The sequence below is a fragment of the Hypanus sabinus genome, chromosome 14 (genome assembly GCF_030144855.1).
Source record: "Hypanus sabinus isolate sHypSab1 chromosome 14, sHypSab1.hap1, whole genome shotgun sequence".
NCBI classification, from domain to species: Eukaryota; Metazoa; Chordata; class Chondrichthyes; order Myliobatiformes; family Dasyatidae; genus Hypanus; species Hypanus sabinus.
Genome location: NC_082719.1, coordinates 68,412,292 through 68,428,705, shown reverse-complemented (window position 1 = coordinate 68,428,705; position 16,414 = coordinate 68,412,292). Strand labels below are relative to the sequence as shown.

General features: G+C 38.7%; 1 protein-coding gene and 1 long non-coding RNA gene across 2 annotated transcripts in view; both read right to left on the bottom strand.

Annotated features, from left to right (window-relative positions):
- ankrd55 (ankyrin repeat domain 55) overlaps positions 1-7,289 on the bottom strand; it is a 68,317-nt gene extending 61,028 nt beyond the window's left edge. Inside the window, exons 1-3 of the mRNA XM_059988643.1 lie at positions 7,250-7,289; positions 3,277-3,399; positions 1,719-1,849 (exon numbers count right to left, since the gene is read on the bottom strand). Coding sequence (XP_059844626.1) covers positions 1,719-1,849; positions 3,277-3,399; positions 7,250-7,289 — 294 coding nt within the window. The remainder of the gene's footprint in view (positions 1-1,718; positions 1,850-3,276; positions 3,400-7,249) is intronic.
- Positions 7,290-7,488: 199 nt separating this feature from the next.
- Positions 7,489-16,414, bottom strand: part of LOC132404846 (uncharacterized) — a 28,310-nt gene continuing 19,384 nt past the window's right edge. Inside the window, exons 3-4 of the long non-coding RNA XR_009515684.1 lie at positions 12,243-12,407; positions 7,489-7,691 (exon numbers count right to left, since the gene is read on the bottom strand). This is a non-coding gene — a long non-coding RNA (uncharacterized LOC132404846). The remainder of the gene's footprint in view (positions 7,692-12,242; positions 12,408-16,414) is intronic.

Here is a 16,414-nt window from a genome sequence, read left to right as displayed (position 1 = left end):
TGGCATCTGATTTGCTATTGAATTCATCTGCTCTAATTGTCTTCTCTCAATTGGTTTCCCAACCTTCATATCATATTGGTTAAGGAGATACAGCATTTGTTTCATTGGCCACTGAAATCCAGATGCACTTTTATCTTTGTTTTACTTTTCACAGCTTGCATTACCAGAAATTTTGTGGGAATATTTATTCAGCTGCATCATGGGTACTGGCCTTCATGGTATCCAAGACATCTTAAAGGACTGGCGCCTCAGGAAGGCAGCATCCATAATTAAGGATCCCCACCACCCAGGACATGCCCTCTTCTCATTGTTACCATCAGGAAGAAAGTAATGAAGTTTGAAGGCGCACACTCAATGTTTCAGGAACAGCTTCTTTCCCTCTGCCATCCAATTTTTAAATGGGCACTGAACCCATGAACACTACCTCACTACATCTTATTTTTGTTTTTGCACTACTTATTTAATTTAACTATTTAATATATATACACATATTTATTGTATTTTAGTTCTTTTTTTTATATTTATCATGTATTGGGTTAGACTGCTGCTGCAAAGTTCAATGATTCAAAGGTTCATTTATTATCAAAGTATGCAACTCTAAAATTATTCTTCTCCAGATAGCCATGAAACCAAGAAAGAAAAAGAAGTGTCAGCATGATCATCAACCCCCAAATCCCTTCTCCCTGCTCAAAAAAAAGAAATAAAACGGAACAGGCACATTGACCCCAAACCCCTCCCCGCACACAAAAAAACGAGAAAGATTGGATGGAAAACACAGAATATAAAAAACTCTAAGGCTGAAAAAAAATTCCATCCATTTCCAAAATGCAGAAAACCTGGATAACATTCTCTGGGCACCATGGCAGGCCTTTTGCTCTGTGGCAGCAGAGCAATTTCACCAGCGATCAAAAGGTAGCAGAGCGATCCACCAGGGACCAAAAGGCAGTCTCTTCTGTCTGGTAGCAGAGTGATCAAAAGGCAGGCAGCCAGCCCTCACCTTCTGCACTCGCCTCAATTTTTCAATCTCCCTCATTGCTTTAATTGGCAAATAATGGAAGCTTTAATTGGTGAAATGGAGTCGAGCATCGGCTCATACCCCACAACCTTCTCGCCATGAAGTTTGCGCATGCTGCCTCTGTCTCTGCATCCCAGAATCCTCTTAGATACTGCAAAGCTCTGAAACACCCAAATAATCTCTGAACTGCAGAATCTGAACAGTTCCAGAATCACATTCAAAACAAAAAACAAACACAAAAGACATAAAAGAGTGAAATATATGGTTTCATGATCTAATCAGAAGATGTCGACCAAAGGAACATTGTGCACAGGTGCCATCTTGACTGAAAGTTAACAAATTTCACGACATATGCTGATGATGTTAAATCTAGTTCTGGTTCCAATTCAACAAACAAAATCTTGATATGTCTTGTCTTTAATGGAATAAATTTCAAAGAGAAATTTCAATGTGCTGTGATAACTGTGCAGGACACAATTAGGGCTGAATTGCTTGTCAATAAAGTCTTTAAATTGAACACATGAAATGCCTTGCCACAGTAAAATCTGGTTTGTTATTGTTAATTTACATACACAATAAAATTCATGAAAAACAGGATGTAGAAAAACATCTGAAATGCTTACTAATCTTAATAAGTATGTAAGAATATGTGATGTAAATATTTATTGCAATTAGGGTAAATAAAATGATAGGAAATATGTACCAAGTATGTAGCTAAAGATAGGGCAGTTCTTCCACAGGCATCTTCAGTATTGATGGAAGCTCCCATCTTGAGTAGCAGCTTCACTGTATCTAGTTGCCGGCCTGATATTGCATGCATCAATGGAGTTGAGCCTGAAATATTTTAAACAGTTGATTTAGTAAGGTTCTCACAATCGCAATATTTAAAATGTTCTCAAAATTCCCCAATCAAGAATCCCATATAATACTACCTCTAAAATTCTTAGCTGTACCTCAGCAGTTGTATTACAAACTCAAAAAAGCATGAGGATTTTATTTTACTGTTCTGTCTTCAGACATAAACGTGTTGGAATAAGATATTTTAACACTATTATTACTATGATTAACATGTCATATTGATAAGTTGAGGAATAATTTCTGAGCTGTCCTCCATAGTGGCTTACAGTAAATTATAATAATAATATTTTTATAATTGCTCGGTCTTGACATCAGTTAACAACCTGTTAGGTTACTTTGTTTATCTTAAATTGATTTTTTCAGTATGTTGTTCATGTTCTATTTAAAAGTAGATACATATTGAATTAAGGGAATACCATTAATGTAATGTCTAAAAATCAAAACAGAACAAAATATTAGGAATCCAGCTCATTAATAAATGTTGGATTCTCCTTTTATGATTCAGTTACCACAGATTCAAAGCACGTGGGTCGCACAGTGGCGTAGTTAGCAGAATTGTTACTTCACACCTCCAGTGATCCAAATTGAACCTGATCTCTGGTGTATGTGGAGTTTGTACGTCCTCCCAATGACCTTCTGAGTTTCCTCCAGATGCTTCTTCTTTTTCCTAATCCCAGAGATGTGGGTTTGTAGTTTAACTGGCTATTATAAATCACCTTCAGTGTGTAGGCATATGTAGAACATGGGAACAGTTGAGTGGAATGTGGGAGAATAAAATGGGCGTCCTGATGAAGGATCTCAGTCTGAAACGTTGGCTGTACTCTTTTCCAAGGATGATGCCTGGCCTGCTGAGCTTGTGTGTGTTGCTTGGATTTCCAGCATCTGCAGATTTTCTCTAGTTTGAAAATGGGAAGTGTAGGATTAGTGTACAGGGGTGTATGATGGTTTCTGGGCTGTATAACACCATAACTCTAACCTGAGTTGTTCAAATGAGTAGCTGTGGTAGAACATTTGTGAATTTTATGGATATAACATTAACTTTATGCCAAATAAGTAAAGTGATAACTTAAGAAGTCCTTCCTAAGACATTTTCTTTCTGGTGCTGGGTGACAATGATACCATTTCCAGCATGACAATCTCAGCCCATCAATACACTAGGCCTTTATGTATGGAGATGTTTAATGCATTCCAACTATTGCCCTGCATGGCGTCAGCTAATTGAGTACCAATAAGAAAGCAAACCACGAACCTACACTCCTTAGTTGTTGCACACAATACCAGTAAATTGACTCATCCTTTACCATTGGCAGAAATGTATATTTAATTTTGCACCGTTAATATTTTGAATGATTGTAGAAGTTAGTCTAATCTTAAGCTTGGAGTATTAATAATAATATCCTTGCCTTCATTGTCACAACATTCCAGAATGGCGGGGTCCTCACGAATCACTGCAGTAAGGGTGTTGATATCTCCACTGGATGCTGCCTGATAAACCACAGTGAGATCAATTTCCTCTGAAGAGTCACCTAGTGTGAGGTTCACCAATAGACAAGCCGTCAGTAATTGAACATATGAACATACTTATGCTTCCCACACTGATGTCAGAACTAATGTTGTAATTTCCCTGGGTATCCAACTTTCAGCACCGAGTCAGCTGAAGTGAGCAGTAGTAATTTTACATTCTACCTCAGTGGCTGCCTACTTGGATACCCCACTAGGTTATCATGGAATCCAATGCAGTTGGCATAATATTTTGTAGGCCTCCCTGTTCTCAGGCTCAGAAATCTGTTTGCTGAGTCTGACTGTGTTCAAAATGGGACAAGTTGCAGTAGTTCCCATTGACAAGAATGAGTCAAATCTGATACCAGCCGAAAAGAAGGTAGCTTTTGCTTTTTTCTTTAGTCTTTTTTTAGCTTCAGTAGTTTTAATTAAGTTTTAATGTGCACTTTTAATATGTATTTGATGTGTTGATGTCTTTTAATGTAAAAATATTTTAAAATAGAATGTCAAAATGGAATTATTAGGAAATTTAGGACCCGTCTGCAAATTTACATGACCATGCTCCTTTTCCAGCAATGACTTGATGTTGGATTTGTAACCTTTAGAGATAGAACTAACCAGAAATTATTAACTGGAACATTAACTATTTAAGAGCCATTTTCATGGTAAAAATTATTTGAAATTTTAGGCCTCGCTGATTGGTATATATGATAGTTTTTAAATGTATTGAAAACCTTTGTTGACCCTTAGCCAGATTCTAGTAACAAAATACTAATTTTCTGCACATGGTCAAATTCTGTAAGAATAAACGTTTCAAAATCCCTTATTTTTTTTAAAACAATTATGTTTTAAAACTATGGCATTTAGCTTCTGCCTTCATCTTATCTGTTTATCCTAATCCTTATTACTCTCTTTATTTTTTGAATTTAAAATTAATGAAAATTCTTCAATGTGTTTCATTGCTCAGGCAACCTAATAACATTTGTATACAAGATGCAGCTGGCTTTGAATAAAATTAATGCCAGAAATCATAGATCCTTGCGGAAAATTTAATGCCAGGTGAGCAGCTGACCACAAAGTTCTGGCTATCATTGTTATTCATTTAGGATGAGAAGTTCACATTAAATTATTTCACTAATTACCTGTTTTCTCCATGAACCAACATTGACAAGTATTCACAAGATTCCTCTCACCATTAATAAGATTTCATCTAAAGCTTTGCTGCCTCTATACTAACTTTCTGCATCCTTTTTGCTGATTCATGTTATCTCATAGTCTACCAATTCTTTCATTTTAAAATTATTACCTTCAGATCCAAATCCTTCTATGGTCTTGTCACTTTTATCCAGCCTTGTATTCTTAACGAACTCTGTCATCTCTACTACATATTTTTTGCTTTTCTTTTAACCCCAGTATTGGCTTTTAATTTTGGGGTAATTAAACCTAAAGCTTCAGAATTTTCTTCTTAAGCTCCTCTACTACTCTGGATTTCTTTAAGTCATTCCTTTGGACATACTTTTAAAATCTTGAGTCTCTTTTGCAAATTTAGTTAATATTTATTTGATTCTGTTCCTGTGAACTTAATAGGCTAGCAAGACACATAGTTCAGGGTAGTGAGGAATGGGCAATAAATGCTGACCTTGCCAATGCCCCTTACATTGAAACAACAACTAGAAATTTAGCCGTGTTAAAAGTGCATCGGAATCAGAATCAGAATTAAGTGATCACTGGCATATGTCGTGAAGTAAGTTGTTTTGTGGTAGCAGTACATTGCAGTACATAATAAAAAAAACTACAATTTACAATAAGGAATATATATTAAAAATTAAATTTAGTGCAGAAAGCGACCAAATAAAGAGAAAAAAATAATGAGGTACAATACACATGGGTTTATTGTCCATTCAGAAATCTGATGGTGGTGAGGAAGAAGCTGTTCCTAAAATGTTGAGTGTGTGTTCAGGCTCTTGTACCTCCTCCTTGATGGTAGTAGTAAGAGGGCATATTCTGGGTGGTGGGACCTTGAATGATGGATGATGCCTTTCTGATGCATGGCTTTTTTGTCCCTGATACTGGGGATCATCAACCCAAGTTAATGTTTTCATGTATATGAGTCTTCAGACAGGTTTACGTAAAGGATGATCTAAAAGTTAAACAATTTCTAGATGTAGCAGCTAAACATTCTTCAGACTGGATACTGTGTGGATATGAATAGGAATTAACAAAAGGACATAATCAAAGGTATTCATGCTGAAAAAAATGGCCATCGGTGAGTTGAGAGTTTGCATAGGACCAATGTTGAAGAACAAGAGTCTAAAATGGATGATTGTAGGATTAGGTAATATTACTTCAAAATATAACTATTAGGCTATTGGTTGCCGGGACTGAGGGTAAGAAGTGGGTTGCAGGGCCTTGAATGAGCTGAAGGTAAAGGAGTCTGAACAGCAGTCAGAGAAGAATTAAAATAATTGGAGGCAATGAAGGCAAGCTTGTGGGTAAGAGCCACCACTGTTGAGTGTAACATTTGACTGCAATATAATAGAAATGGTAGAAGATTCAGTTTTAATGTTCTCAACAAGTATTCACAGATTATTGATTGCACAAAAAATGGAAGGTTCACTTTCATTACAGCTTTTAAGTGGGTAATAGATCAATTTTCACTCTCAGCTTCTTTCTCACCAAAGTGAAATCAATTATTTTGCAATGAAGCATTCTTTGTATGCATTTTTACTTTTATAAAGAATATGAAAAGGTATTTTTAACTCAGAGTTCCGGTAAGATTTTCTTGCATAACGTCACATTGATTTGAGAAGTTGATGCCCAAGAGTTGGTCAGTACAAAATGTCAGATGCTTAGTGTTCATTTCTGCTCTGTGACCTGAAGTTCAATAAAGTTTACTCACTCTCCCTAAGTGAGAACTACTGTGCACTTAAGAGAAAGATGATGGGTGAAAATTTGAATACTACAACAGTGCTGTTAGAGGTACCCTTCTGAAGTTATGAAACTCATTACAGCATCTGCCCATGTTAAAATGTCTTGAAAGTAAATATAGAACAATCTTCCCTTGACCACAAAATTACTTGCTAAAAAGTTAAAATCTTCTGTGTGTCAGATGGCACAAAATAAGTGAAATATGCAACACCATAAACATATGAACAGATAGTATTCCTGACACAATTAAAAAATAGTGTTATATTACTGATCATGTAAGCTGGTAATGTGAAGAAGAATTTACACAATTAATAAATGAAAGAAACTGGATCAGAATGAGGACATTTGGCTGTTCAAGTCAGGCTTGCCATTCAGTAAGATCGTGACTAATCTAATCTGCATCATAATAAAACAAAATGTAATTGTTATCAAACAAAATGAACATATTTCCTGTTTGCAAAAGATATTGCTTAGTAACACAAACAACCAGCAGAATATTAATGTAATCAGTTTAGCTTTACAAATAAAGTCAGTTGATTAAATACATTTGTAGCAAATTACCAATAAGTTGCAAAACTGAATAGTAGATCTCCATACATTAACATGTACTGTATAACCGGAATGTAGACAGCAATTTGCCCTTATTTTTCTGTCTGAACTATCTTTTCTCTAATGTGTAATATCCCAATCATTGTTAGAATAATCACCACAAAAGCTCTAATTTAATTTTAACATGTTAAATAAATATAAATATGAAAAACTGATATTCCTGCTTCAGAAGCTCATCAAATGAAGTAAAACATAGGTAGCATTTTTGATACCCAGGTAGTCAGTCCATTTACTTTTATTTGAGGAATACAGATGATTCAAAACAATGTACATCTCAATAGCAATTACAGCTAGATTGCAGACTGCTGATACTTTAATTCAGAACAAAAAGAAACATACCTTTATGCTGATCAAAAACAGATGAGGAACTAAAATCCATTTTCTATATCATTATTTAACAGGATCAAGTGAATGTCATCTCCACTGTTTCAAGCGGAAAATTGAGATTACAGTAAATCGAATAACATCTGTTGTCAAGCAATATTTTGGGGAATAAATCACTTTACGGCCACTGGTTGTCGAGGAGAGTAATAGTGCTGGCCTGTACTATCACTGAAACAAATTGTTTTTCACAGGCTGCTTCTGGAAGGTTACATCTGATGTGAACAGATGAGCTCACTGAATCAATCCATCAAACACTATTCCGACTGAAGAACACCTCGGAGTTCCTTCTAGAGATGTGGGTAAGACTGCTTCATATACATTTTATCAAGACAAGAAACAGCCACCAGTAATCTCCCACTTGAAGAAGATGCAGATGAAAGCAGCATAGGAATACTTCCTGAAATAAAATAGCAGCATCTTATCATGAACAAGGGTTTTCATATCCAAACTGAGCATGAGCAAACTGGCAGTGCACTTTGGGTATACAGAATATTTAATGGCAGAAAAGATGCTTATTTTATGAGTATTTAAAAATAGTCAAAAATAACTAGTAGTGGTAAGATAATTTGTTGCCTATTATTAATGTAAGAAAACAATTCTCATTTAATTGAAGAATATGTGAATCAATAATTTGCATTGCTCGGCTGCAGAAACATTCATAGAAGCCACTGAACTATGATGTTTCAGAATTATACACAATCTGTCCTTTTTCAGGATATGCAATTATTACAGTTTGGAAAATTACATTGCACATTTCTAAAGAATAATAATATAATAAAACTGCTATAAGAAAACATGCACAGTTGTAATTAGTTATGAATACTGATTAAATAAATTAATGTTTGTGGGGGAGAAAGAAGATACGCAACATCATGTTAAGCATTATCGCCTATGGTATGCCTCCAATCAAGACCATAGGTCAATAGGAATACAAACAATGATAGTAATGACTAAAAATAAAAAGGATATGAGAATGCAACCAAATTAAAGTTGGAGTAAGTTTGAAATATGAACAGAAATTATAGTAAATATTCAGCACTTCAAACAATCTACATGGAAAGGGAAAAGTCTCAGAAAATTAAAGTAATAGGCAAATAGACACTTAGGGTCATCATTGCAGATAGAATGGACGCTCCTATGCAGTCTTTCCTGATGAATTGATCATGATTAGGCATCCCCCAGGACAGAGATGGTAGACACAAATTGCATGACTGTTTTGCAGAATACATCTGCAGAACTGGCTATTTTGGATAAAAGTTCATCAACCTGTAATGTTAACTCAGTGCTCTCTCACTCTCACAGAAGTTGCCTGACTTGCTGAGTAAGTTCCCTGACGAACTCAGGATGTCACCCTGTTCATTCATATGCAACCCCTTCCCTCCCACACTCTTCCTAATAATAAAAGTAGAGAGTGCTGGAAACACTCAGCAAGTTAGGTGGCATCTGTGGAAAGAGGGACAGTTAATACTTCAGGCTCCATATCCTCATTACTTCTGTTCCACCCTCTCAGAGTGTGTGGTTGCTGAGTCAAATTAATAAATTCCATCAGTTAAACTCAATTGAACCTTCTCAGTGAAGCTCAGCTGATTTTGGAGATGATCACTGGCCGGCACAGAGAGGGTTAAATCCAATCCAGCTAATTACTGCCAAATAGTCCATTCCTCATCGCCTACAATGTGATCGAAGCTATCAACAGTGATATTCAGCAGAAATTACTCCCTGATAGCCTACTCACCAATATCTGGTTTAATGTTTACCCCTCCAAATCATGAACCGCTCTGACCTGGTACTGTATTGCTGGCTATTTTTGGGGCTGAATCCTAGAAATCCCTCCCCAGCAGCATAATGGGAATACCTTCACCAGAATTGCAATGTTTGAAAAAGGTTGCTCAACCTCACGTTCTCAAGGGCAATTAGGGAACTGCAATAAATGGTGACTTACTATTGATGCTCAGATTCCAAAAATAAACCAAACATAATGTTGCTAGGTCTTTTTGACTCTTTAAAGAGGCTATTGCATTTGGTCCTGTTGCATGATTTTTGCCATAAAGCTGAAGATTAATCCCCTTCACTTACATGACAATTGATTTTTTAAATGGCCATGGGGAACTGATGTCCACTGTCCTTTCAGGTAATAAGTTGTCGATACAGTCAGCCCTCCTTATCTGTGAGGGATTGGTTCCGGGACCCCCTGCAGATACCAAAATTCGCGGATGCTCAAGTCCCTTATTTAACATGCATCAGTGCGGTGGTCTTTAGGACTCAGAGGAACCCCGGACTTTATTTAACATGTCTCCATGTGGTGGATGTTAGGACCTGGCGGCGCAGCTTTGAATCCGCAGTGTTTCTGTTCACGAAAATAATCACGATCGCAATTGAAAATAAGATGGAAGTAATAAAGCGATCGGAAAGAGGTGAAACGCCATCGGTCATTGGAAAAGCGTTAGGCTACAGTCAGTCAACGATTGGAACAATTTTAAGGGAGCATGTGAAAGGCCCTGTCCCAATGAAAGCTACAATTATTACTAAGCAACACAGTGGTTAAATTATTGAAATATGTATGTTTCTTAAGTGTTTTATATGCATAGAAAGGTAAAATATGTACTATGTACCTGTTCCGACCTCAAATCCGACTTAAAGATGGACTCAGGAACAGAACTCATTCATAACCCGGGGACTGCCTGTACTTTTAAGTCATTTCTAGATTACTTATAATACCTAATACAATGTAAATGCTATGTAAATAGTTGTTATACTGTATTGTTTAGGGAATAATGACAAGAAAAAATAGTCCGTACATGCTCAAGCAATGAGTGCTGGAGAGAGAACTTCTGGGTTTTCCCAATCTGTGGTTGGTTGAATCCACAGATAAGAAGGGCCGACTGTATTACCATTTCTTTCTCAGAATATGTTCTTCCAAGTTGTTTTAATATTTTAAACCTGTGACTTTTGGTTATGAACCCCATTTGCCTGAGAAAGCAAACTTTCCCTGCTAGATCCAGCAAAATTGGAATTGGATTTGGAATTGGTTTATTGTACAGGGAAAGGTCATCCTGCATACTGTGTATATAAATCAGATCAGTACACAGTTCATTGAATGGTACAAGTAAAAAGAGTAACAATGTAAAGTGGACAAGTGAACATCTATAGAGAAAGTGCAATGTAGGTAAACTGTAATGTATGGATCTATTTCTTTTAGAGCAATGACTCCCCTTAGCACTACATATAGACTGTTGTCTTCGCATGTGTATTGAACTGTGTCTATGCATGCATGTTGATCTGTTCTCTCTCTCTCTCTCTCTCTCGCTCTCTCTCTCTCTCTCTCTCTCTCGCCGCAATGTGAATACACCAGTTAAAGCCTCTCCCACATGTGTGCTTTTATTTAATTGATATGTAGTTGCATAGACATAACAAACTGGTGACAAGTATGAACCTGAATGTCGGAGAATATCTCCAACTGCCCTGACAGTTATGTGACAAAACAATGATAGTGTTTTGAAAGGCTGTCATGGATGCTAACAAAAAGGCATGAGTACAACATAGTACACAGTGAAAGATGTGCTCAATTTAAAGTAAAAATAACATGGCAGTGGCTTCAGTCGGGAAAGTTAACAAATTTGAGAGTGCTAATGAAGGCTGGGAGTGGTATGTTGAGAAGGTTGAACTGTATTGTAAGGTGAATGACGTGGTTGAGCAAAAGAAAGCCCCCACACTTATTAGCTTAATGGGTGCGACAGCATACAGTGTCTTACGTAACTTAGTAACCCCTGAAAAGCCAGCAAGCAAGGTGTTCGATGGAGTTGTTACAATTTTACAAAATCACTTGAGCTCTAAACCATTGGTAATAACTGAGTGATTTAGATTTTACTAAAGGAGCCAGTCAAAGCTTGAAAGGATTTTTGAATACATTACAGGACTATACAAACTCTCCCAGTACTGTGACTTTAGAGACTTTCTGATGCATCAGGAGACAGGCATGTGCATAGGAGACTATGCGGCATGCATAGTCAAAGCACTCAAAAGAAGCTACCATAAGAAAGAGGCCTAACCTTAGAACAGGCATTGACCATTGTGTTATTGTTAGAAACTGCAGCAAAGGATGCAGCAGAACTACAGAAAAAGAGGTTAGAATGTGAAATACACAAAATGTCCCTGACTGGTGCAAAAATATCATCGCTGTGGCAAATCCTTCCATGTTGCAATTGACTGTTGATTCAAAGGAAAAGTTTGCAGAAAATGCCACAGATAGGGTCACACAGAGAGAGTGTGCAGGACAGTCAAAAACACAACTGAGTGAAAAGTTTCAAACACAAAACTAAGCAAATGCATAAAGTGACCAAATGTAAAACAGAATCATACAACATGGAGTCTGACAAAGGTGCTTAGAATTGCATAGTATTACAGAAGCAGATCGAAAGTTTCAAAGGTACATTCAATGTCAGAGAAATGGATACAATATACATCCTGAAATACTTTTACTTTGCAACCATCTATGAAAAACAGAGGAATGCCCCCAAAGAATGAATGACAGTTAAATGTTAGAACCCCAATTTCACCCCAACTTCCCCTACCCACATGTAAGCAACAGCAAGCAATGATCCCCCCTACCCCCACCAGCAAAAAAAGCATCAGCACCCACCACCAAGCACTCAACCATGAGCAAAGCAACAGTAAAGACGCAGACTTGCAGTACTCCAAAGACTACTTGTTTCACCCTGTATTTGACGTATCACAGGCTCTCTCTCTCTCTCCCTAATAAGGGAGAAAGAGGTGTCTCCGTTTCATAGCTAGAGGGGAGACATAACAAACAACTTGTTGGTTTATGATATTAAAAGGCTGTTGCATCGTTTTTTTCCAAGCTCTGTGCCCAAAGATATCGGGTCTCTGGGCACACAGTCTTAGATCTTCCGACTCCCATGACGCACCGATCTCCTGCCCGGACACCAACCTTTGATCCACCCATCTCCAGGGCCATGAGATCTCGACCCTCCGAAGGTGTGTTGAGCTCGTTAGCCATGCCTTGGTGTGCCGAATAATGGCCAGTCGTGAAATCCTGAGAGTGGGTCCTATTCCCGCAAAGAGCTGTAGTCAGCGTGTAACTCCAGGTCAGGGTCTTCAAAAGAACAATGAAAAGGAAAAATAAAGATTTTAAAGATGGAAATAGAGCTGTTTCCAAAGATGCAAGCAAAGGAGTCGCCATTAGGCACCATTAATTCCCCTAAGCTCCTTCTCCTCCATATGATCACAAAATCATATGGATCACAACAGATGTGTCTGGTGTCAAGCTGAAAATAGAATTGGACACAGGATGAGCTATTCCCAGAGGCTGACTACAACTGATTGTTTTCTAAGATACCATTAGAGAACACCTGAGTGACGCGAAAGATCACAGGTGAAAAAAATGTCATTTTGACATCCAAATCTACGGTAGAAGCAGTACAGAGAACAGGTTTCTCGCTGGCTGGCAGTGCTAAGTTAAAAGGAAAGCTCTTCTGGCATTTGGTGTCATTCTAGCATCCCTATCAGTGGCAGGGGCAATGCAGAGCTGGAGGCATGAAGTGCCTCCAGCTGCAGCTCCTTGAAGACCGTGTTAGGGATCTGGAGCAGCAGCTGGATGACCTTTAGATTGTACGAGAGAGTGAGGAGATAATCGAACAGAGTTACAGGAAAGTAGTCACCCCTAAGTGGCGGGAGGCAGGTAGCTAGGTGACAGGAGAAATCGAAATGTGAATAGGCAGTTAGCACAGAGCACCCCTGTGGCTATTCCCCTCAAAAATATGTATACTGTTTTAGATGCTGTTGTAGGGGAATGACATCCCAAGGGAAATGCCATGACTAGGGGAATGTCACTGAGCATGGGTCCGTGGTTCAGAAGGGAAAGAGGGAGAAGAGAAGAGCGGTAGTGATAGGGGACTTGATAGTGAGGGGCACAGACAGGAGAATCTGTGGACATGAATGGGACATTTGTATGGTATGTCACCTGCCAGTGCCAGGGTCAGGGATGTCTCAGATCACGTCCATAGCATTTTGGAGAGGGAGGGAGAGCAGCCAGATATTTTGGTACATATTGGTACCGATGACGTAGGAAGGAAAAGCAAAGAGAATTTAGAGAGCTAGGTAGAAAGCTGAGAAGCAAAACCTCCAGGGTAGTAATTTTTGGATTGCTACCTGTGCCACACGCCAGGGTGGATAGAAACAGGATGATGTGGTAGATAAATACATGCTGAGAAGCTGGTGCAGGGGGCAGGGCTTCAGGTTCTTGGACCATTGGAATCGCTTCTGAGGGAGGTATGGCCTGTTCAAAAGGGATGGGTTACATCTGAACCCAAGGGGGACCAATATTCTTGCAGGCAGGTTTGTTAGAGCTGCGGGGGTGGGTTTAAACTAATTTGGCAGGGGGATGGAAACAGGAGTGAAGAGACTCAAGAGAGGACAGTTGGTTAACAAACAAAGTCCGTGTGCAATCAGACAGTGTGTAATTAGGAGAGCAGGCAGATGATAGGACAACTTTGCATCAGTCTTCACTGTGGAGAAGACTATCAGTTTGCCAGATGTTGAAGGATGTGCGGGAAGAGAAGAGAGGGCAGGTACTATTTCAAGGGAGAAGGTGCTCAAAAAGCTGAAAGGCCTTTTCTCCCAAACCTCATTGCTCTAAGCAGAACACCAGTATCTCCATAGTTGAAGCTTCCAACTTATGATATTATCACAGTAATATCCCTGAAGTCTTTGCTTCGGTGTGGTGCCCAGAATTGTACACATTACCCTTGCCGAGGCCAAGAATCCCCAACCTTGCCTGAATCACTGCATTTCCCAGAATTATGAGCAATGGAGAGATTGACAGCAATTTAAGTTTCCCATCTTAGTGCACTTCAACACTCCCGAAAGATGGTGGATAATCCAATATTTAAAAAGCACCTGAATGAGTACTTGAATCACAAAGTCGTGGTGAGCAGACAAAGTTCTGGAAAATAGGGTTAGTATAGATAGGGGATCAGGTGATAGGTGCTGATAGGTGATCAGCATGCACATGATGGGCTGAAAGGCATGTGTCTGTCCAGTGTGACTCAATAGCACCATTTGCTTCCACCTTCCTTAACCACCCTGTGCACTACTGCCTGGTATCACTGTGAGAGTCGTGAATCTGAAAGGGTTCCAGAATCACAGGTTTCATAAACTAGTTCTCACTGATTAGGAATTCCTAATTGTCAGAAGAACCCAGATTCAAATAATGTTTATTTTTCATTTCTTCTCTTCCCCACTTCAGTTTCTTCATTTTGCATACTCACGGACGAGCTCCTGGTTAATTAAACTTGTTACGCAATAGCTAGTGATACAACATAACAATCAAATGTGCTCAGTTACTAAGGACAAATTTTATTTGGTAGCAGATTAGTTTTATTTGTAGAAGTCTGCACAAGACACTTCATTAAATGTCATGTGTTGGAATATCACGTGACCAGCAATCAATGATTAGCCCAACATTTTAATGCTAATATTATTTGTAAAGACCTAGCGTGGCTTCCTTGCCGTTGTATTTAAAGACCTTATTATAAGACCAAATATACCATTTGTTATCGGCAGTTATCATCGACTTCTTTCACTTCCAATGATTTGTAAATAGACACCACTCCCAAGCAGTACAACTTGACATTATTTCTTACTGGCCTCCCAGTGTGCATCAGGTTATCTTTATCTTCATTAAATTGCATCTATCGTATTGCTGCCATCTTTCTTTATCACATGGCAGGAGGCCATTCAGCCTATCAAGTCTATGCCAGCTCTCACAGCACTCACCCCACCCCACTAATTACCTCTGCAGCTCAATCTGTCCACATTTCCATCAAATCTACTAACCACTTACAGAGGACAATTAACCCACCAACTGGCATATCTTTGTTATGTCGCCCTTGTCCTAGACTCCCCTACTATTGGAAACATCCTCTCCATGTCCACTCTACCTAGGCCTTTCAATTTCAATTACATTTCAGTGAGACCACTCCCTGACCCATTCTTCTAAACTCAAATGAGTACAGGCCCAGAACCATCAAACACTCATCTTACGTAAACCCTTTCATTCCTGGGATCATTTCCAGGAACCTCCTCTGAACCCTCTCCAACACCAGCATATCCTTTCTCAGATAAGGAGCCCAAACCTGCTCACTTTACTCCAGGTGTAATCTGACCACTGCCTCAGCATTACATCCTTGCTCTTATATCCTGGTCTTCTCGAAATGAATGCAAACATTGCATTTGCCTTCCTTACTAACAACTAATCATGCAAGTTAATCTTCAGGGAATCCTGCACAAGGACTCCCAAATCCCTATGCTCCTTTGATTTCTGAATTTTCTCCCAGTTTAGAAAATGATCTATGCCTTTATTCCATCTACCAAAGAGCATGTCCATACACTTCCCTACACTGTATTCCATCTGCCACTTCTTTGCCCATTCTCCTAATCTGTACAAGTCCTTCTGTAGAATCCATTCTTCCTCAGGATGACCTGCCCCTCCATTAATCATTGTATCAGCTGCAAACTTGGCCACAAAGCTATCAATTCTGTCATCCAAATAATTGACATATAATGTGAAAAGGAGTGGTCCCAACTCCGATCCCCGTGGAACTTCACTCGTTACCAGCAGCCAGCCAGATAAGGCCCCTTTTGCTTAAGAGCTACCTGATGAGCTAACTTCTTGAACCACTGTAGTACTTATGGTGAAAGTAACTCACTATACTGCTTACTAGGATGTACAAGATCTGGAACCGCCAAAAATGAAGCAATGGTAATGTTTTCCTGGTGTTACTAAGATGTGAACCTAAGTTTGGGTGTTCCCAGATGTTTGCAGCCCTTCCTGCCCTTTTAGGCAATAGAGAACAGGGATGCATTATTGAGAGTGCTAGGCAGGAAACCTCAATGCATTTTGTAGATGGTGTGCACTGAAGAGATGGAAGGCATTGGTGTGAACCCTCAAATAGAGGATGAGACAGACTCAATTGCCCTTATTCCAAGGACAACAATGGGATTTCAGCAGCAGAATTTATATGTGTATTTAGTACAGCACACCATTGTTACTGCTAAAATTTACTTTTATATAAGGTAAGGTAATCACAATTGTATAACCAT